Source organism: Astatotilapia calliptera, chromosome 18 (assembly GCF_900246225.1).
Source record: "Astatotilapia calliptera chromosome 18, fAstCal1.2, whole genome shotgun sequence".
In the NCBI taxonomy this organism is placed as follows: Eukaryota; Metazoa; Chordata; class Actinopteri; order Cichliformes; family Cichlidae; genus Astatotilapia; species Astatotilapia calliptera.
Window position 1 is genome coordinate 19,578,530 of NC_039319.1, and position 23,028 is coordinate 19,601,557.

At 40.5% G+C, this 23,028-nt stretch overlaps 1 protein-coding gene across 2 annotated transcripts in view; it reads left to right on the forward strand.

Moving 5' to 3' along the window:
- gpc5c (glypican 5c) overlaps positions 1-23,028 on the forward strand; it is a 108,359-nt gene that overhangs the window by 81,920 nt on the left and 3,411 nt on the right. For both annotated transcript variants that reach the window (XM_026148956.1, XM_026148957.1), the window contains one exon: positions 2,821-2,962. In XM_026148956.1, the coding sequence (XP_026004741.1) occupies positions 2,821-2,962 (142 nt within the window). The remainder of the gene's footprint in view (positions 1-2,820; positions 2,963-23,028) is intronic.

Consider the following 23,028-nt stretch of genomic DNA (forward strand, 5'->3'; position numbering starts at 1 on the left):
ATGACCCTTTGAGTCGTTGTTGTTATTTCTCATAAACAGATCAACCTTTGTGTTGTTGAACATATTGTTACGGTTTTCTTTGTTGTTTTCTTTTTGTAGCATATTTTATATTTGAAAAAAACTGACACAGCTTAGCAGGCTGCCTGTGAACAAACGCTCCCTTGATGTGTTGATGGCTTCTGCTCTAAAGCGAGAAGGAAAATTAAATAAATACAAACCATTTTAAGAAAGTGCTTAAGATGCTCATTGAAATCCAGAGCAGAAGCAGTCTTTTTCTATCACATTATACATTCATGTTATTCATATCTGTCTCTAGCTCCACAGACAAATTATAAATTTGCTTCCTCGCTATGTTACAATTGTAAAGGAAGGACTTTAGTTTGACCATTTAGCAATCACGACTTAACAAAAATAACCCAACACCCTGCACTCAGTAGACAGCAACAAACCAACAATTATACTAACCGTGGTTTCCACAGCAACAACACCTTAATTGATTCACTCCCTAATTAACATGCTTTAAGGACAGCTGGGCCAAGCAACACTGTGTCAAACATCCACTCAGTGCCATAGTTATAAGCTTAATATCACGCTGGCATCAAGTGATGGCGAACATTATGCTGCTTAGCAGAGCATTTGGGTGTGAACTGCTGTAATGCACACTGAATTTATTTAGTTGCTTTACATGACAGAAAAATCATAATGGGTTTATCTTATTCAAGAACATTGCTTTCTCTTTTTTCCCAGATTGTCTCAGTTATCAGTCATTAGTCTGTCAGCAAACTGTAATATGAATTAACTCATACTATAAAATATGACAACTGTCAAATATTGTTCACCCTGTTCCCCTCCTATTGTAATTTATTCACACTTGTGAAAATTAAGACATCCAGTTTTACCAATGACTTTCACTTTTACCTGAAATGTACAAGATCTGGTTTATCAGCCTGTACTTAAGTGGTTATAGCTGTATCATCTCATTTTACTCTCTCAGGCCACAGTGAGAAGATGTACTTTCACATTGGTTGAATGTGGTTGAATGTGAAACATGATGGAAGTAATGAGTATACCGATTATCATGTAAAAGTACCAGCTTGAGTCAAAACCATTCTAAATGTCTTTCTCTAGCATCTGCAATCACTAATGTGATAGAAGAAGAAAAAGGAAAAAAGAATACTAATATGTCTGTTTGAATAACTCTGGTACCCAAACAAGCATTTATTTATTATCTTAAGTTAAATTCAGTTCCGTGTAGCTTCCTTGGTTTGTGCTTCAGTTTCTCTGTTTGTCAGTTTGGGGCTTTGACTATCTTGACATCTAGTTTTTGTTTTAAGTAAACCTCTTATGAAACATCTTATTAATTGAAAATTAAACCTTTCTTTGCCATTAGCAAATAAATTAGTTGCCATGAGCGCGATTAATCTGTTTCCTTGCTTTTTTTTCCTGCTAGTTGAGGTTATTAGATTATCCTTATGCATCTTTTTTGGGACCATGAGACTTTTCTTATTGTGCTATCATCAAGTCAAAATATACATTTTAAGACACATACCTTTAACAGTTGAGATTCCTTTATGTTAGTCTGTAAGGGTCTGTGGGAATTTGCAGAATGTAAATTCCATGATAGTCTGTGCAGACACTTTTTTGGACCTACATGGTGAGCCCACTTAACATTGGTTTTTCTTTGTGTTACTTATATGAACAACAAGCTTTTCAGGAAACTTTTTTTTTCCTGAATCCACACACTTGGAACATGTTGCAGACTGACAGCCACCCTTTGTAGAAGCACATTAAGCTTGTTGAAGATAGCATGTTAACGTTTACTGTAGTTTGAAACATCACGTGGGATGAGTGTGTTATCACTGGACCACTAGCATGTCTGATTCTCTGTCTTGTTTCTCTTAAGCTTTGCACTCTAATTCTTATAAATAAACTTGTCTGGTTTTGTGAAATGTTTCTTTTGGGGCACTGAAGGCTTAGGAGAGAACTTGTTCTTCTGTTGTCAGGTGTATGAGTGAGTCACTGGGGTGGTGTCAATAGCAAAGACATCTGTAATCCCACAACACCTGAAGACATGTCGAGAGGTGAATGAGAGGAATGGGGCCAACTCCATGCCTCTCATTCACCTCTCAACATGTCTTCGCTGGTTGTGCCTTCCCTTTAAGGTCAGTTAGTCCCAGGAATGATCTTGTAAACTTTGTAAAGCAGGTTTAACAGTGTATTCACACATGTGTGCAAATGCATCCATCTATAATTTCACATATTCCAAAGTTCTGATATCTATGCCCTTATTTTGAACTTAATGTGCAAAGTACAGTTTTCTTATTGTGTCATGAGAGTTTGTCAGACATGGTGTTATGGAGCAGAGACCACCCTGATGATGATGGACAGCATGAAGGGCCAACAAAGCCAATTAGGTGGCCACACAGCAGGAGGGAAGGATATGGTCCTGATGGGCCAGGCTGATAAAGTCTTATTTCAGCTGTATATAGACTAATACCTAATATAAATTAGAATAATTCACCAAAAGAATTAACAACTGCCACTGTATAATTGGTTTGTTTTCTGCCAAACCTTTCTACATTTCAGAACCTTTCTGCTCTCAGAAAGTGTCCTGAGATTTATACAGGAGTAATGGGATCTTCCACTATGATCCAACAGTCCAACAGATGACAGATTTTTGAAGGATCTGCAGCTTGCAGTATCAAAAAGAAACTTATGTTAAAGTATATCATATGTTATCTATATTAAAAGTTGCTCACAGTGTTTCACATGCAGGATATTGGAATCTTATGCATTAACCATATTTCTGTGCATATGCAGGACACAGAGGAAATGTTTCCAGAATTGGCAGAAATGGAAGACTGGGAAGAGCTGGGCAGTGGGAAAAGGGAGGAGGGCAGCACCACAGAGTGTGATGATGAAGATGGTTGTCAAGCCTCAGGAGACGGTCAAGACAAACACTGTAAGTCACACCTTTCCATGCAAAAACACTCACTATACAAGCACAATTCCACACGAAGTCTGCGTGTTTATTTAGAATATCAATTGCGTTATATAACTAAGGAAGTGCCTGCCTCTGGAGAGACAGTGTGCTTTCTTTTTTTCAGCTAAGTGACCCTGTTATTGTTTTCTAAGAACTGTCACAAACTCTCTCTTTTATTCATCTCCTACCTGGCAAAGGATATTCACCTCAAATCACATTTTCACACTCTGCTGAGGCTCCAGCAAAGGTGGTGGCATATAAGTACCTTATATACCAGATGCCAAATCAAAAAGATGGCTTGCTTACTTACAGACACACTCTATTGGACCTCGTGTTCATTTTAATGAATATTTTATCTCCTGCAGAGATTTTACATTTTTAACACCATATTACCATGGTGTTTTGTTTTTCCCAAGCAATGTAGTGAAAAAAGAGACAACTGCAACCAGTGTTAGTGTCAGCCTTGTTGTACTTTAAAACTGATTTTTTTTTTCAATGCACCTGGTAAATAGACCATTTGGAGATACCATACAGTGAGAGCTAGAAGGAAGTGGACGGGCAATACAAAGAGGGAAAGTAATAAAATCCCAGCTGAGTAAGCTGAGCCTCTTTGGCTCAGACTGCCAGCGTTTCAGCTGCTGATTCAGCAGTCTCTCAATATGTAGCATGTACCATGTTTACTCTGTCCACCACAAACCCAGACAAGCACATGTCGTACATTTGGATGACTGCATGCACATTAAAATATATATTTTAATGACGAGCAATTAAGTACAACACAGACTGAAGTGTATTTACGATTGTGACTATAATTGCAAATTTACATACTGCTTGTCAGTCTTTCTCCGTTTCCTTTCATTACATTTTCACTTACCCCTTAACACTATCACAACATGGCCACACTTTTTTTTAGACACCCAGCAGTTTTTTTGCATGGCCTTTTTCTTCTAGATTGCAGCAGTCAAAGCTTTGTCATTTTAACAGGTTGTTTAAATGACATTTAACTGCTGTTTATTGAAACAAACACAACCCATATTGTTCAGTTCAGCCCTGTAACCTCAAGGTCGACACTGCTAGCAATTTCTTCTCTACCTGTTTTTAAGACAAGACAAAGTAATTCTATTTAACTGAGGTCCTGAAGATTGCACTGAAGGCACAATCCCAAAGTAAGGGAACATTTAATCAGAACAGTGTAATACTGTTTGTACTTAGAAGAAAAGAGGAAAATAAAACAATACGGTACAGTTAAATATCACTGAAAAAGTCCAGTTACACGCAGTTCTGGAAAGATCCTCTCAGCCCAGCTCCTTGTTACAGTGCGGATGAAAAAATCCAGTGTTGGTCAGAGTTCTACCACCAGTATTCCAGATAATCAATGCAAAATGCTGTCTGGGATTTCCTAAACTACCTCCAGTAATTTTTCAAAAAATGACCCATTGTTTACTGTCTTTTAGCTTTATAAGTGTGTTTTCCATCAAATCACACCTTTTGGCAAGGTAATGGGCTATAAAGTAATATTACACATTTGGCCCTTGTATTAGACAAATACAAGAAGACAGAATTAATTAATTAATTGATTGTAAGACAGAATTTTTTGCTTCTCTGAAGTCTAATGCCAAGAGATAGCAAACATTATTAGAGACGCACATCACACCACACAAGGCTGAACTCATTTGTGAGTCTGCTCAACTACTTGGCTGAAGCTGTCTGGTGTATATCAACTATGCTAACGGGCATTCTTTCACATTCTTCGCTTTCAAATTCTCCTAAGAGTTCAGTTTTCTTTAACTGTTACGAAGTTACTTCTTCTTCTTCACTTCTTACTGTGATCTTTGTGAATTAACAAAGTGGGACTGGTAGATACTGCCTTTATGGCGTTTCATATATTGACTAAACATTCATCCGAACATCAACTTTGGCAACCATTAAAGTAATTTCCCAGCTGGGTCAAGATAAAGGACATTGTAGGCATAGATTATTTTATTTCCATCTGTTTTTGCAGTTGTTTGCCACTGTATAACAGTGCCAGAGCTCCCAAGGTCCATGTTAAAAGGGGGCATGACCGCCTACTGTTCTGCTAAGAGAGACTTCATTACGAAGCAAATGAACAGCGCTAATCTGTGGAGAACAGATTCTCAGTCTGTGCCATCGCACAGATGGCACGAAACTGCTGCAAGTCTTACTGAGACGATACAATTCCTGCATATTGAAAATGCAGTTTGTTTAAGATTGCTAATACAGATGTTTCTATGATTTATGACTGTAAAAAAACTAAAGGACTGTACTAGGCAGCTTTTTAAAAAACTGAGCTATAAACTGGTAGTACAATGTTTCTACTTTACACTGTCTGGCTAAAAAGAAAGCATTACAAATAGTCAAGGCAAGATTTGGTAAAGAAAATTTCTTATCAGACATACCATTGTGCAGTGTGATTGCATGATGTAATGCCTGGTTTGATCTTGGCTCAGATCCTGCTCCTCTCGCCTGGAGATTTTCACACAAGTGTACTTTGTGCGCCAGATAAGGAAGGCCTGGTCATGTTCGGACTGCCATAGCCACAGCCATGAACAGGGGAATAAATCTGTGATTCTTTAATGAACCATATTATCCATCGCCCCTGCAGCTATGAGAGCCCCTTGTGTGGTACATTTTGTGGCGTGACTGTGGCTTATTAACTGTATTACCCGAAACACTTGCACTGCTTCTTCCAAAGGAGCTATTCATTTGTAGATAGCTCATTAACGTATTAATCTCTAAAATGCCCACAATTGCACATTAAACCACTATCTCTCCATTAGGAAAATAGACGAGACACCAAATTTCTGTACATCAGAAGCTGGAACAGTGCTTTATTTGTCTGTCCACTAGCATAGTCTGAGTCTGGCAGATTAGGCAGTCGTCTCTTGCTTTCTGTGAAGATCCACACAGAAACAGAGAAAAAGAGAGAAAAGATAGAGTAGAGAAATGTCAAGTTTAAAAGAATGGGATTTTAGTTTATAATGAAGTCTTAAGTTTAAGATTGAACTTGGGGAAGAAAAAAAAACGGGGAAAAAACCCTCCATCCCACTGGTAAATCTGTTGTATTTGACTTCAAATAGAAAAGTTATTATAGCGTTAAAGCTGTTGTTGAGGCAGTCTACCAGGTATTGTGTGAAAAGTCACGAAAACAAAAAGGAGATGAAGGCAGGTTATCCATCTCAGAGGAGTACGAGTAATCGCATGGATAAACATTTCCTGTGATTGAGCCGGAGGGATGTGCAGTGACAAAGTGTGAATCGTACAGCCATGAAAGTAAAATTCTCTTTTGGTAACAAACACCATCTGTCAGGAATGCTGGTGAGCTCATCAAGAAAACAAAAACACCCCCTGGCATTTTTTTCACAAACTTTACAGTTCAGTGGGTAAACGTGTCTAACATGAAGCCATAGGCAGTGATTGTTTCTCTTTGGCGTCCTGTCAAAGAATGTAATTATCAAAATCTGACTAGATTGAAAGTTATAGGAGTCGATTATTGTGCATCTGGTCTATCCTTGCATACCCTTATTTGAGATGTGAGTGTGTCCACAAGTGTGTGCATGAGTGTAAATATGACCCTTAGGTTGTAAATTCTGATAATTAACTTAAATTAGCAGCAGCTAGTTTGGTGGCTTTTTTACTTAAGAAAATAGAGTGCTGCATAGTTAAAAAGGTGTGGCTGTATGGTACAAGAAGGCCTCCATCAACAGGTTTTGAATTTACCTCTAGGGGCAAAATCTGCACTCACGTCTATCAATGCTGGATATTTCACTTTCTCACTTTGCTCACATACTCAAACTCACAGGCAAACACACACTGAATCTGACCTTGGTGAAAGTGTTCAACTTAGCCACATAGTATCAGCACACTAAGGTAATGGGTTTGTTGTTGGTGGTGTATTTTTACCTGAATGTCAAAGGCATAGAAAGAACTTTCCTCCAAAGCCTATAAGGCCAAAAAGGTGTGTAGCAGCTGTTCATTCTGGCAAGGGAGCTACATTTCTGAAATGAATAGCTGGGCAGGATACAGCCAACCTGCACTAGTGTTAGTAAGATTACACTGGATCGACCACAGTCCCGCTACAGCCTGCTGTTGTCCAGGACCCAGCACGCACTTTGCCTTTCTTGTTCAAAAATACAACGAAAGAAGGCGAAAAGGCTAAGGATTAAGGGTGGATTGTTGCAAGTTGGATGATTCAGGGTAATAGCCAAATGTGAAGGAGAGCGGAAAGAAGAAAAGCCTGAAACTAAACGCACTTGAGTGTAAAAGGCGTAAGGCTGTCCGTTTTTACGTTGTAGCGCAGGTAACGGAGAAATAAAAAGATTCAAAGGTGCTTTCAAGTCGAAATCAACATAGAGACCTATGATTCAATCTACCGTGAGAGTAAAGGGTTAGAAGGGTGGACTGGGGATTTGGTGGTTGTATGCACTGGCAAGCTAGATAGAGCCAATCCAACCCTAGATCTTCTCTTTCTAGGTCCTGGGCTGAATGAGGTCCCTTAGGACTGCCGTGCATAGAGAGCTGGCTGGCCTGCAGATGTAGTGGCTGTGTCCCGGTGCGGATATTACCAGTATGACTGCCATTTCCCTCAGCCTTTCATCTGGAGCTCAAGGGGCTGAGAGAGAATTCCGCAGGGCAGAGTAGGGTTGTTGAAGAAGGAACGAGAGGATTAGCAGAATGGTCTGGTTTGCGGATAGATGTAGGAGGAGTGAGTCAAATGTTTTTGGTCAGATATGCAGGGCCATCCATTTGTTGTGTGCGAGACTGCGGATAATGTTGCAAAGTTGTCTAAATACTTCTTTTGCCAATAATTTAGAGAAATGTCAACATAGTTTCTGTTTAGTTAATGACATATGAAATACATCCTTCCTGATCACTTAAACTACAAAGCAAAGTTTTTGTCCTTAAGTTTTATTACAATCGTCACAACTGTCTTCTATTTCCTGCTGTCTCTATTCATCCCTTTTATACCATATTTCACCTTGCCTTTAAGTGGGCTCCTTTTTCTCACTTGCATGACATATTCTACCCTGTGGTTTTATAGCACTTTGAAAGCATATTAGCTTGAAAGGCTCCCTAGGCGCACGGTCATCAGAGGAGAATGGTTCTCATTAGCCAGCATCATCATTTCCTTTCTTAGCAGTATCTGTAAGGCCTTTATGATTGAGCTTTTGCAGCACACCTTTGGGAGCCTGGTCGGGAAACACCAAGAATCTCTGGTGTGGCAACAGCTAATAAACCAAAGGAAATGGTGGGAGTGAGTATGTACAGAAATTAGTGAAAATTAAACCTAGAATTCAGATCATCAGAGGAACACAGGGTGTGCTAGTGATCTAGTGCTTTGATACCACAGCCACATAAAAGCTTTAACAGAACCACAGAAGGAACTCTTATTCTTACAAGACATTCTTACATGCACATGTTTCCAAGCAGTACATGGACTTTAAAAGATGGCTCAGACTCATAAAGTGTTCTTTATTGAAAGCGGTGCAGTGGCTAGAACTTCATGTTTAATGTGTGAAAAAAAACCTGGTACACCACCCTTCCCCCGAGCCCCAATCTGCTTTAGATTATACTTTTAGATTGCTGTTGAGACAATATTTGGTAAACCTCAATGAACTTATGGAAATGGGTTGTCAGTGGCCAGCGTTGCTGGTGTGAGTGACCCTCTTGACTGTCTTTCCTTGACCAGAGCTTATTGTTGGCTACTAACACAGAAAATGACATTCCTGCTGTAACACAGCACTGAGCAAACAAAGTCAGACATTCCACTGATATTGAAAAATGCAGTAGAAGGATAAGCAGGGATGAGTGTGATCCTCCTCTGTCTCATCTCAGCCTAGTATACAGGGGGAAATACAACGTAGGTAAGGGGAGAAAGACGGAAAAACATCGGCTGGGATTTTCCCACTGATGACGTGGGAAGGTAATCCTTTGTAATACGTATAAAATGCAAAGTTTTGTTTTAAATGACAATCACAGTATGTTGTTTTTGTTTGTTTGTTTTTAGATGGCAAAAAGCATGTTAGCATGGCATGAGTGGTAATGAATTCTGGTAGCAAACAGTCTATTTACTACCTGGAGTGCAAAGTCTGTGTGCAGGCTTTACAGGTAAGCATCAGAGAGACACACGTTGGAAGACAAGTCACTTCATTAGAGCCCAATCCCATTGATCTGTGGTGAGAGCAACAAAGTCCTTCTCCCTTATCCATAAGTAATGTGGCAATAAGAAGTGAACCTGGTGCAGATTGTCAGCCCAGAGGGCTGAGAGAGGGCTGACCTCTGACTGATTGAACTGATTGCAGATTAAAAGGACCAGTGTACTCAGTGCACAGTTCTAAGTGATTTAATTCTAAAACTGCAGTCAGTTACGCAACCAAGAGTTTACATCAAAGTATTTGATTCGCCCACACAAAATCAAACATTTATAACATCACAGCGCAATGTGTTTTTTTCCCCTCTTACCCGCTCAGATATGTGAAAACACTTTGAAGTTGAGAAGGCAAGTATCACTTAAATCACTTTAATTCAGAGGGGGCCCGTCACATGGAGCAACACAAGGCTGCATTCCATTCTGTGCACTTAACTTTTATGTGTGCACCGCTACTTGGTGTCACTAAGCAGATAGTGTCAGTGACAGTTTACACACACTGAAGCAGGCACTGAAGTGCTGAATAAATTAGTCTGGATAATTTCAGAAAGATTGTGGATTACAGCAAATACAATATGAAACATATTTGACAGCCAATATTTTTGATATTGACTAAATAATATAAATAATGATTTCAGTCTATTTATTTGGTTATGGAGAGATTGTTATGTGTAATGCATTCTGTCTAGGCAGCAAGGCAAAGCAGAACGCTTAAATGAAACAAAGTCCTGTTTAATTGCAATAGTAACATCACAAATGTGAAAGCATTAATCTTAAAGGTTTGGTTTATAGTGTTATGAGACTTTTATAAAGAAAATAAAAGACCCATCTCCTTGGCAACAAGACCATCTCCCAGCTTTAAAAGCCAATAAGAATTTTCCCTTGTTGCATCTGTCTTCCTGTGTCAGCGCTAAGGGGAGAATTACAGCATGCTGCTAACACTGATGCTAACTGATCCAAAATGCTAACTTAAAAATCACTTTCTGTTCAAATGTATCCAATATTAAATATGTTTTCTGGGCTTGGTCTGCTATCGGACAGCTATTTTTGACAAGGAACCGAGGCTTTGTAACTAACTTTATTAGTTACATGACGGAAAAACAAGCAACAAAATAATGGAATTTGACCTTTCAGAGCACATACCTGCTACTTTACCACTGCATCGATTAGTTAGTTTGTTTGTGAGTATAACCATAAACAAAAAACCTGCTAAAAACTAGAGCGCACAGCAACACTGTGTTCTTTTAGATTAAGCTAGTGTTTTTCCTGTCCAGTTATTGTCCAGTTATTGTGTACTATGCAAGACAAATAATGGCTCCAGTAAAATATTAAAAAGTACTGTGTGATAGCAAGTGAAGTGATAAAAAAACAACTAAATACAGTCTATAAATAACCAAATAACTCTCCCATGTTTTCCCATCACCTAAACAACAAAAACAAAGCAAAAAAGTGAGACTCTTCAGATCAAAATGTCCCCTCCAGAATAGGAAAGTCTGGTTGTAGCCTAGTGCGGCTAATGTGGCCAAAGTAAGTGTTAGCAGGGGGACAACTATGACTTGTGGAAACTTTAAAACAGCCCATAATGGGTCTTAAAACCTAGGGCATTCCGGGTGGTGTGGTATTTTGGGCTGAAACTTGAAATATACATTGTTGGGGACATGTAAGACTTGTTAATATCACTCAAAAAGTTTTGGATAATTCAACCTTTAAGGCTTCTGTACCAGTAAGTTAAGTCCATGGGGAGAAGTGTGAGGTTAGTAGGTACATGTGAGGGCATTGTTTCCCTGAGTTGTGCCTCATGTTCATTTCATTTTGATGGTTTAAAAAACTAACTAACTAACTAAAAAGAACCCCAAAAACTATCAACATGTGTTGTTTGTCTGTGCGTGTGTGTGTGGCCGTACGTGCGTGTGCATATGCAATTGAAAAAGAGAGAGCAAAAGGATATAAATGGCAGTTTATTTCTGCATCCTTCATGCTTGTCTCTCTACAAGGACAACGTGACACCTGGCAATGTGATGAGGCAGCTGGTGTTTGAGTGCACACAGGTGTGGTGTGTGTTCTGAGTACCCTGGTGTGTGTAGCGATGGGTGTGTGTATTTGTTTGTGAGATTGAGGAGTTGTCTTGGGCATTAAACTTCCCTCATCTTCCACTCCATCTTGAGAATCTGTCACATTGACTGCTGGAGGTCACTGTCCTCCCAGGGCCCCATTTGCCAATTTGTTTCTGTGTATATGTGTTTGTGTGTGTATGTAAAGGGTGTAAATTTTAATCTTGCCAAGGAGCTTAATAGTCTAGTACAGCCAAGAATCACACTGGACAGATTCCACTCCACTGATCCCTGTGCTAGTTGCCAGGCTGCTGTGCCTGTTGCTAGGTTAGCTTTAGGCTAAGACACGTACCCCACTGGTGCCCCAGTATTTTGGCCCTTTTAGCCCCCTGAGTGGCCTGCCAGAGACCTTGTACCAGTCCTGTTGTACAGGTTGCCTGTGAACCAGGGAGGCAGTTCTCAGAGATGTGCATGAATTCACTGTGTTTCTCAGAAAACAGAATAGGGAGATTAGTTTGAATGAGTGAGGAGCCCCTGCCTGACATGCCAGCACATAAAGAGTGATTTGCGGACAACAACAGCACAGAGATGGATGGCCAGTAATGAACTGTGTGAATTCATCCTCCCCTCCTTTTTACTCTCTACCCTTACCTTTCATTGTAAGACAATGTGTGTGTGAAAAGAGATAAGAAAGACTTGTTTAAATTCTTGGAACGGTAAATGTGAGACAAGGAAAATGAGGCCTTAAGAAATTTAACATTTCCCTGTTCTAACAAACAGCGTCGGGATATCCAGGATTTGTAGCTGGTAACAGCAGCATGGCTGGGTTTTTTTTGTGTGTAAAGTTGTGATTGGAAGACAGTGATATGGCTAGTTAATAATGTTGTTTTTCCCCAACCATGAAAACAACAACAACTTTGACTGCAAGTGTAACAGCCATGGAATACATTCAGTGAAGCTGCATCTACAACAATGTAGCGTGCAACCTTAAGAGGTCACTTAAATGGTGTGTGGTCTGGATTTTGTATATTTGAACAAGAAAACGTTTGATCTTCTTAAAGTTAGTGCTTCAAGATTAAGGTGGTATAATTAAACAATACCACAATGGAAATTAGCTGTGACTTTTTTTCTGAACATTTTGAGTGTGGTTATATGCTACATTCCTTCAGTTGCCAGATGTTTAAGTGCAGTCCTGTGTGTATCCATCTTTTTTTAAAGGGGTAAAATGGGATTCAACTAGGTCATTCCCTCCATTTCTTATTTTTTAAGCTATACCTACAGTTGCAGTCAGAAATTTACTTACGCTCATCTTGGGCATGAATGTTATGGTAATTTTAGGCCTTTAATGATTTCTTTGAACTTTTCTTCTTCAAGGGTGGAATAATTGTTTAGCATAAATCTTTAATGACTTTCAAAAACAAGAACTGGGTGCACAAGTTTGTATGCTTTTTAGCTTTTTTTCCTAATCCACACAGGTTCAAAATTATATATACGGGCACAAATATATACAAACATTTACTTAAATCTTTTTATAAGTGGTACTGAAGGTTCTGCAATGTCTTAACATGACAAGGCCAGAGCCTGTTAACTGATCGTGATTGACCACAACTGGTAGTTTCTCTTTGCTAGCATAAAAATGAAACACTCATTGGACTGACCAATATGCAGACCAATGAGGAAGTGCAAGGAACTCAGTGAAGATCTAAGAAGGAGATTTGCATATTTACACAAATTGGGACAGTTCCAGAGTCATAAAGTATTTCTAAGAAAAAAAATGCAGATTCCAAAATCATTAGTTCTGTCAGTTTGTGTGTAAGTACAACTTATTGAGAAGAAGAAGATGAGGGGAAATTTGTAAGAATTTGGTCCGAAACAATCCAGGAACCAAACTAATGCTCAAGCCTTCCACGAACTAGAAACTGCTGGAACTGCTGCTAGTGTCACTTTCCACAGTGAAGCAACTTTTACATTGGCTTGAGAGGGTGCTGACCAAGAAATGCCAAATGCCCTCTGAAGAAAAGTTGTATGGTCAGATGAGACAGAGATTTAGTTGTTAGGCCGCAATAACAAGAGGCATATTTGGTGTAAAGGTGAGGCTTTTAAACCCAGAAGTAGCATCACGCTCTAGACCTGTTTTGCTGTCATTGGTACTGGTACATTGGTACAAAGTGGATGGAACAGTTGTCTTGGAACCTAAAGATCCCACAGTAACAGGGTCTCACAAATAAGTTTGTGTTCCAGTGACGGTGAGAAAAACAACTGTAGTATTTAATTCATCTAGTAATTAGCACTAATTACCAGATACCTCTGTGTCCTTCCCCTTATTTGTTTACGGATGAAGCTTGCTAACCAAACTTGCTAGCCATGACTAATGAGTTAGCACTTCATGGTGTAATTGCAGAGTCCAGAACCAGTTGATGTCACAGTGTCCATCTTTCACACTGTTTATCTGCAACAGAACTTACTTGAAATTAGTGCTATATGAAAAGCATATATAAAAAAATGAACAAAGCAGAACGCAAGTAAGGAAACACTGCACGTAGCAAATATCTGACAACGTTACAAATCCGGCTGGATCTAGTGTGAGTTTTTCCTTCCTATTTATGACAGACTAATGGTAAAAATCATTTTTACTTACAGTAGTTCAGTGTATTATTGAAACAGACAGCTGGCACCCATGCACTAATGCATATTTGGCAACTGCATAAAGATCTTGTCTTACGGTAAATAAGGATTGATCTAGAAAATCGACAGTGTCATTATGTAGAAATACAGGAGCAGCCGAATAAACTGCGCCTCTGTTAGTTTTGATGCATGCTCACAAGTGTTGTATTTAAGCTGGAGTCAAAAACTGATAAAGACAAGGAGTCACCTATGTTAGGGAAACATGAATACAAGGCAGATCCAGAGGCCTTGCCAAACCTAGGCCCATGAGCTTCTTTACAACCTTCACCCCCAACATCCACCTCCAATTAACTGCTATGCAGTTGCCAAAGAGCTGCAAGGTCAAGAAAATGGTTAGCAAGATACTGACCTCAATTCTCCTTCACCACACCCCATCAATGCACTGTAAGTCATAAGTTCACCTTATAAATGTCTTTAGAAATCTACACAGCGGGCAGAGGTGTGAACTGACACCAGGTGTTTTAAAGTTCATGACAAACAGGTCAAAGTCTTCTCATTACTCATGTAAGTTCAGTGTGGGATCAAGTTGCAACGTACAACAGTAGGTTACACTGTAAATAGATTTGCTGTAACGTCATTCTAGGTGGATATTTAGTATGGTGAAATAATAAAATGAACTTTAGCGAGATCTATCAATGTTTGTCGTAGCTATAAAGTCTGTACTCAGTCTAGAAAAGCTGTCTTGTCATCTTGATATCAAGTAGTGTGACAACTTTCTAAGCCCCAATAAACAGTAGCACCATTCCTCGCTGGATTACAGCTCTGCAGCTAGGGTTGAGCCAAGAGTTTTATGCAGACATGCACGCCTCATGATACACACATACAGAGGCAGGCAAAACACAAATGTAGACATAATTTTTCAGGGTTAACTTATTTAATGTGTGTGTGTGTGTTTCTGCAACCCTATATGCTGTCGGTGTGAGTATTCTAGCCAACTGTAGTTTATACATGACACAAAGGAGGAAAAAAGAGAGAGACTAAATCTTATCAGCTGAAGACAGAAAGAGAACTGTTTGACAACAGTCTGGTTCTTCCTTTTGCATACCTATGTTTAAGGATTTAATCTGTGAGACAGCAGCCACTGTGTGCTGGCAAACCAAAAGGAACCAAGAGGAGGCAGGGGAAAGAAGAAAACTAACACGGTTGCCCGGAGAATTATCATGCAATTTTTGGTCGTTCAGAATTTTGATGGCCGAGACATTTGTTATTCTTATTATTCACCTTCCTGCCTTTATTCCTCTATTTCTTTCTTGCTACCCTCCCATCCCTCCTCCCTCTTGGCTAGAGCCTGAGGTCCACCTCTTCTTCGGAGCTTTGGCCTGGGTTGTTAGAAGCAGCTGTTGTTCCTCTTTGGCCAGTGGGAAATAAAGGCTCCTCCAAACACACAAGCTACCCATCTGGAGAGGCATTAGTGGCAGAGGACACTGTGAACTGTTTCTCACACACATAGCCAACACAGAGGTCAATGAGGTTGTTAAACTGTATGTGTAGTTAGGTAACACAGTAACCGCAGTACATATCAGAGTGAAAGTTGGGTGGTCAGTTGTATAAAATGGCACAAACCATTTTCTCTTCATCTCAATGACACAGTTTACCGCATCCCTAAACAGCAAGTTTGAAAGTTACAGCACATTATTTATAGTATTATGGAAGTGTTTACAGGCCCCACAGACCCATGCATCGATATCCAGAAACTGCCCAGACACGAAGGTCTTAGGTTCTGTTTTTTTTTATTTGATTTGATTTTCTCTGTCCCTGTTTGTTGACTATTACAAAAACATCTATAAAATCAAATCCCATTTGTCATATACTGATGAAGAACATATGTCACTGACTGCTGTTGTGATGGGAGAAGTATGTTGATGTGCCATTGCATCGCCTTGAAGTCGCCTGAGGTGATTGATTCCATCTGTCTTGATACAAGTGGCGATGGATATTCATCCTCATACTGAAAAGCTGAACTAAATGTTTTCCTCTTCTAACCCTCTATGTCATCCTTCACTCCCTCCCACTCTGTGTTTTTTTTTTCTATCTTGCTTGTTCTCCCTTCTTTTTTCCCACTGTTCGGGGATTTACACATGACTCAGCTTATGAAGCATGGCTTATCTGTTAACATTGTCTCATTATGACAACAACAACATAACATTCCATTAGTCTTCTGCCCCCCAGTTTTCTGTTTCTTTGTGCCTCAAGTTGTTGGAGGCTTTAAGGAACAAGTACTCTTCTCTTTTTTCTCCCTTTAAATTTCTGCTTATTTTTCTCTCCCATTGTAATTACATTTTTTTTCTCCTGTTGCTATGTAACTTAGGCACTCGTATATTATCATATCGTATTATTGCATAACATTTCCACTCAATGTGATGCCCGTTTTTACTGTATAGTGCTTCTTTTGTTTTATCTAAACTTCTAAAAATGCCATGCGTTATTAATTATATCCATTGTCCGTATTTATTTTGTTTGTTTGTTTTTTTCAGTTTGAAAAATTTTCGGTGCTTCCTCGACATGTTGAGGGGATTTCATAGTTTTTTCTTCGTCTTCTTTCACGTGGTCCCTTTGGGGATTGCCTACTTCACCCTATCTCTAGCATCCTGTTCTGTCACACCAATCCTCCCTACTACATCCATGATTCTTTTCTGTGGTGGTCTTCCTCTTTTTCCTCCTGCTTTGCAGCTCCATATTCAATATCTATCCATCTTCTTCCTCTTGTCCAATTCAGGGTTACAGTGGAGCAGGGGCCTATCCCAGCTGTCATATAGTGAGAGACAATGTACACCCTAGACAGGTCACAGATCTATTGCAGACAGATAGCCATTCATACTCACATTGAACTTGCCAATTTAGAATGACCAAATAGCCTAAGCCTGTGAATGTCTTTGGTCTGCCGGAGTCTTGCATGACACTGGCAGAACGTGCAAACTCCACACAGAAAAGCACCATCCTAGTTTCAAAATGTATCAGACAACATCCTGAACACCTCAGCTTCTACTGCAAAACCCCCTCCTCACTATAAAAGGTAATGGAATATGCTCAGGTTGAGTTGCTGTCAAATAAGCTCAGAGCACCACTTAAATACTTTGACAAAAATAGGCCTGGTTACATTATTAGTTTACTGAGTATTGACTCTCCTTTTAAAACTGATTGCATCTAATTTTCTTTGATTTAAATGATCACAGGAGACATTAACTGGTTGGCAGTACTGCAGAATGTGTCATAATTGGTTGTCCTGGCGAGGACTTTCTCCATTAATTAGCCAGTTGGTTAGCCAACAGCAGAGCAGTATTAGTGTTGTGTTGGCTTATTCAAATGCTGTTTTTTTACACCCCCCTGATGAGATGCAGCCCATTTCCACTGAAACAATAACAGCAATCTGATTTGGGATAAATGATGTCTTTGTCTATTGTCTACTGGAACAACAAAAACCATTGGCACACAAAACACTTTTGTCTCAAGAGCCCCGCCTAGCCCTATTTACACAGATACAGTTTAAAGAAACCACTTGGCATTAGGCTTTGCCTCAGTGTGGGGACTCTGATATTGAGCATAATCCCCATCACAACCAGTGCTAGGGCCTCGCCTAAATCAGTTCCAGAAGTAATTGTTAACTTGTTAACTTATATAAAGGGGTTGCTACAAAAATTATTCTATTCACTCTGTTTATTTGTACCATTTTGCTATCCAGCGACACCTTTTTTGGCACATCTCAGTCAAAAGGGGTCAGCTAAACTTCTGGGGTAATCTTGAGTGCAACACCTTCAGGCTTTGGATCGTTTCCAACTTACCAGCTGTGTTATTTGGCAGTATTCTCTCAGGTTCTGTTTTATCTTATGATCTTGTCATCACATGTTATCTTGTCATCTCTTGTTTGCTCGCTAAATGTATGGAGATTTTTGTACGCAGTCTGAGTCTGGCATGACCAAATAACAATCGCTTTCAGTGAAAATGGTGTAAACATATAAATATCTGATTAAACCCAAAGAAATCACTACAGTCTATCCAACACTCTTCTGCTTTATTGCCTCTTACCTGTTTCCAATAGCGGTTTTTGATACGGGCGACACGGGCGGTTGCCCGGGGCGGCACTGTGGTGGGGGGCGGCATCACGGGCATGGGAAAAAAATAAAAATAAAAAATTACTCGTACTCGTGCCGCTCCGACATCATGCCAGCGCATATTGGGAATGGCATAGGCACCAATCGGTTTTCTATCGCCCATTTGCTGGGAGTAAGAGCGCCCTCCGTTTGCGAGATGCGCCTGCTGCTTGCGGCCGGGGCGACGGGGGATTCTCTGGCTGGCTGGAGCAGCATCTAATAACCAACTTCCAAAATAAAACAAAATTAAAAAAACCAACAAACACAAAAACACCAGACATTATGATACAGACTTATATATGCACCGATGTTTTTTCGAAATTCTATAAAGTGAGCGCGAGAGCCCTCGGTGCGCCTGCTCGCTGCTGAAGCCTGGTTCTGCCGGAGGTTTCTTCCTGTTAAAAGGGAGTTTTTCCCTCCCACTGTCGCCAAAGTGCTTGCTTTTATATCAATGTACAATCCTTAATATTTTTTGTGTGTGTGTGTGTGTGGGGGGGGGGGGGGGGGGGGGGGGCAGAGGGAGTGTTCGCCCAGGGCGCCAAACAGGCTAGGACCGCCACTGCCTGTTTCTCTATAAAAATAAACTGATGCCAATGCCAAAGTCAATCCCCCTTAACCTCTGTGCCTGTTTGCTTCTGTTTATGTCGATGGGATGCTGTTGTATTCCTCCCTTAGCGCCCACAGAAGCCTTTCTGGATCACTAAGTGCTGCTAGCAGATAGGGCTGCTCAATTAATCGAATTTTAATCACGATTACGATCTGGGCTTTCAACGATCATTAAAAATGACTGAGCCGATTATTAGCCCCTCCCTCATTTATCCGCGACACCTTAAAGGCCGGTCCGTGAAAATATTGTCGGGCATAAACCGGTCCGTGGCGCAAAAAAGGGTGGAGACCGCTGATTAAGAGGACCCGAGGGAAGCTCGGAAAGCTAAGCAGAAGTTATTTGGAGAGGAGAGTGACTGCCGTTGGTTGAAAAGAGTTTAAAAAAAAAAAACTTCAGTGGTGTTGCACACTATTTTATATTATTTTTTTAAAGTCATTGTTAACCCTTTAAAGCCGGTCAGAGCAGCATGCTCCGTTTTGCGTAACTATTTTTAAATCCCTGTAGAACCTGAACCGTGTAAGCTAGCGCAATAATTTGTTTTGCATATGAAACCGGAGGAGTTGTACTTACATCTTATGCCATCAGCTTGTCCTCGGTCACGGTTTCGTTCCACATATAGCTTTGCAAAAATTGCATAAAAAGCGCTTGCAGGAACAAAAACATAATATTCCAGAAACACGTTTTGCCGTTCCTATCAGCTGTTCGTAACACTTCCCACAGTGAAATGATGCACATGCTGTTTTCTTTGCAAATTTGCATCATAGGATTGTTTTTTGTTTTTCCTGCAGTATATAAAAATTGCTGTATCTCCAAAATAAAACTATGAAGACACTCAAAATAAATTTCCTGTGGTGGGAAACTATTTTTTGCAACTTTATTGTATTTAAAGTTTTGAGGGATAAACCTCTTAAATTTCTCCAAGTAGAAATATATGTAAACAAAACAAAAGCAATTTTCAATTTTTTTTGTAGTTTATTGCACTTTTTTGCAATTTATGTAATTACTATGGACTTAATGCATACATATTATTAAAATATGGGCTATAACAGTTGTATTGATGTATAGCAACTTGAAATGCTCCCACAAATGGCACTACAGCATGTAAAAAAAAAAAAAAAGCTCTGGTGGACTTGGTTCTATAGTAGGTCTTAAAGGGTTAAATAAATATCGTCAAATAATCGTGATCTCAATTTCAGTGAAAATAATCGTGATTATCATTTTTGCCATAATCGAGCAGCCCTACTAGCAGATAAATCTAGACATCTAATACTTGTAATGACGGTTAATTGGAATGTAACTGAGACTGGGTGTGCACTTGTTGCACTGAGGCTGTTAAGCTCCCAGTAATTCACTCATGTGCTTATTGGGTTGGGTCAGTCAGGGAGGGTGGGTAATTTGGATTTCTCACACACCAACATTTTGTCACCACCCAGAGAGAAGGAGATATGATGGCAGAAGCAGTGCGATGACACTGATAAATTAAAGACAACTGAGATTTCAGTCAGTTTTCATGTCAGCTGGGAATTTTTTGTCTAAATAGATGTAAATTATGTGGGGTGTCTGTTACAAAAAGTGCAATTACTTTCTTATGACTTACTGTCATTATTAGTGTTTCTTATACAGCAAAAACAAATAATGTTGTTGTCAACCTTGTCAAATCAAAATTATCAAATCTTTCAGTTAATTTTCAACTCCTCACTGCAGGCATGTCATGTGCCTGCCTGCTTCAAGTCCTCTACCATAATCCCTGTCCCCAAGAAACCTCTGTGGTGGTGAAAGAAGCTGGCAGAATTATTGGAACAAGTCTGCCAGAGATCAGTAATATCTTCCCCACTCGCTGTCTGAGGAGGGTGCACAGTATCCTGCGGGACCAACATCACCCTGCGCGCCACCTTTTCCATCTGCTGCCCTCAGGGAGAAGGTACAGGTCTATACAGGCCAGAACATCCAGACTGGCCAACAGCCTGTATCCACAGGCTGTGAGGCTCCTGAACTCTCTGCCCCCCTCTCACGGACAATAACCATATCCAACTTCTTAATAGCAATGAACTGGTCTGCATTGGTGCATCATATCTTTATTCTCTTCCCCCTCCCGCCCCCCCCCCCCCCCTCTTTCTTAAATAGATAACTATCATATCTGATATCATATCTCACAGTACAATAATATTGAATGGGTTGCATTGTTGTATTTTGTCATGTTTCTCAGGTCTTTGTCTGAATTTCTACGAACATTATTGCTAAGGATTGTCTTATTGCATTGGAGTCACACTGGGTTAAATATGTACACTTGGGTTTTAAGGGGTATTTATTATTTTCTTCTTTTTTTTGGGTTGTATGGAAGCCCCAAACGCAATTTCATTGTTCTTGACAATGACAATAAATAAATAAATACTAAATACTAAAATACTAAACCTAGGATCACTGGACTAAATGACTACAGACCCGTGGCTCTGACATCTGTGGTCATGAAGTCTTTTGAGCGCCTGGTTCTCTCCTACCTCAAGACCCTCACGGCCCCCCTCCTGGACCCCCTGCAGTTTGCATACAGAGCCAACAGGTCTGTAGACGACGCCATCAACATGGCCCTACACTTCATCCTGCAGCATCTGGACTCCCCAGGAACCTATGCCAGGATCCTGTTTGTGGACTTCAGCTCTGCCTTCAATACCATCCTTCCAGACCATCTCCGAGGCAAGCTTTCCCAGATGAATGTGCCTGATCCCATCTGCCGGTGGATCACTGACTTCCTGACGGACAGGAAACAGCATGTGAGGCTGGGAAAGAATGTCTCGGACTCCCGGACCATCAGCACCGGCTCCCCTCAGGGCTGTGTTCTTTCTCCTCTGCTCTTCTCCCTGTATACTAACTGCTGCACCTCCACCCACCAGTCTGTCAAGCTAATCAAGTTTGCAGATGACACCACCCTTATTGGACTCATCTCGGACGGGGATGAGTCTGCCTACAGGAGGGGGGTTGAACGTTTGGTGTCCTGGTGCAGCCACAACAACCTGGTGCTGAATGCCCAGAAGACAGTGGAGATTATTGTGGACTTCAGGAAGCACACAGCTCCACTCCCCCCCATCATCCTGACTGACACCCCCATCACCTCTGTGGACTCATTCCGCTTCCTGGGTACCACCATCACCCAGGACCTGAAGTGGGAGCCCACCATCACCTCCGTCATTAAGAAAGCCCAGCAGAGGATGTACTTCCTGAGGCAGCTGAAGAAATTCAACCTGCCAACACGGACGATGATGCAATTCTACACTGCAATCATCGAGTCCATCCTCACCTCCTCCATCACCGTGTGGTACGCTGGAGCCACTATCAGGGACAAACAGAGACTGCAGCGTGTTGTGCGCTCTGCTGAGAAGGTGATTGGCTGCAGACTCCCATCTCTGCAGGACCTGTACACCTCCAGGACACTGGGGCGTGCAGCTCGGATCTCAGCTGACCCTTCTCACCCTGGACACAGTCTGTTTGACCTGCTCCCCTCAGGCAGGAGGCTCTGGTCCATCCGCACCAGAACCTCTCGCCATAAGAACAGTTTCTTCCCCTCTGCTGTTGGACACATGAACAATAACCGTATGACTGTTCCCACCACTAACACATGACCCTACGCTGTGTTCACTGCATCATTCCATGTTTGGCACTGATCACCACCTGCACTCATGTATATATCATGTATATATCTATCTATCTACTTAGCACTTTTAATTCTTATTCTCATTTTTATTTTCATGTCTATTTAAGCTTAATTTATAACAGTATTTATAACAGTATGTTTGCACTGAAGCACCGCAGCAATTTCCTAATGTTGTAAACCCGCTCAACATTTGGCAATAAAACCCTTTCTGATTCTGATTCTGATTAATAATTAAAATAATTAACTTTCATAGAAACGGGTTTTTATATTAAATACTTTGGCACATCTCAGTCAAAAGGGGTCAGCTAAACTTCTGAGGTAATCTTGAGTGCAAGGTTGAAGGATTGGTAAGTTCTGAATAGCGTAGGTTGGAAGTATTAACCCTTGTACGGTATTAATTACACCAGTATACTGTATGTATTTAAGAGAAGTTATTTTAAACAACATTAAAAAGTGCACTGTTGGTTTCTGGTTAATAGCTTGTATCTTGAGCAGGATTTCCTTGTAGTCCAGCTGTCCTTTTTGAGGTCAACATCCAAAGAAAAACATGACTCCTCTTTGCTCTCTTTGGAGATTTGACATTCTGCACTAACCTGCTGTTGTGCTGCTTGTAAAGTCAGCTGCCTTCTCTAACGAAACCTTTGAATCTTCAGCAGGCCTTTGCATTACCACAGTTGGAAGTTCTGTGGGTAAATCATTAAGATGAGCGCTACAAGCAGGCCTCCGCCTCTGGAAAGAGCACCTCTCTCACAAGTCAAGGATTAAAATGTTCAGTTTTTATTTTATGTGTGTAATTAAAAAA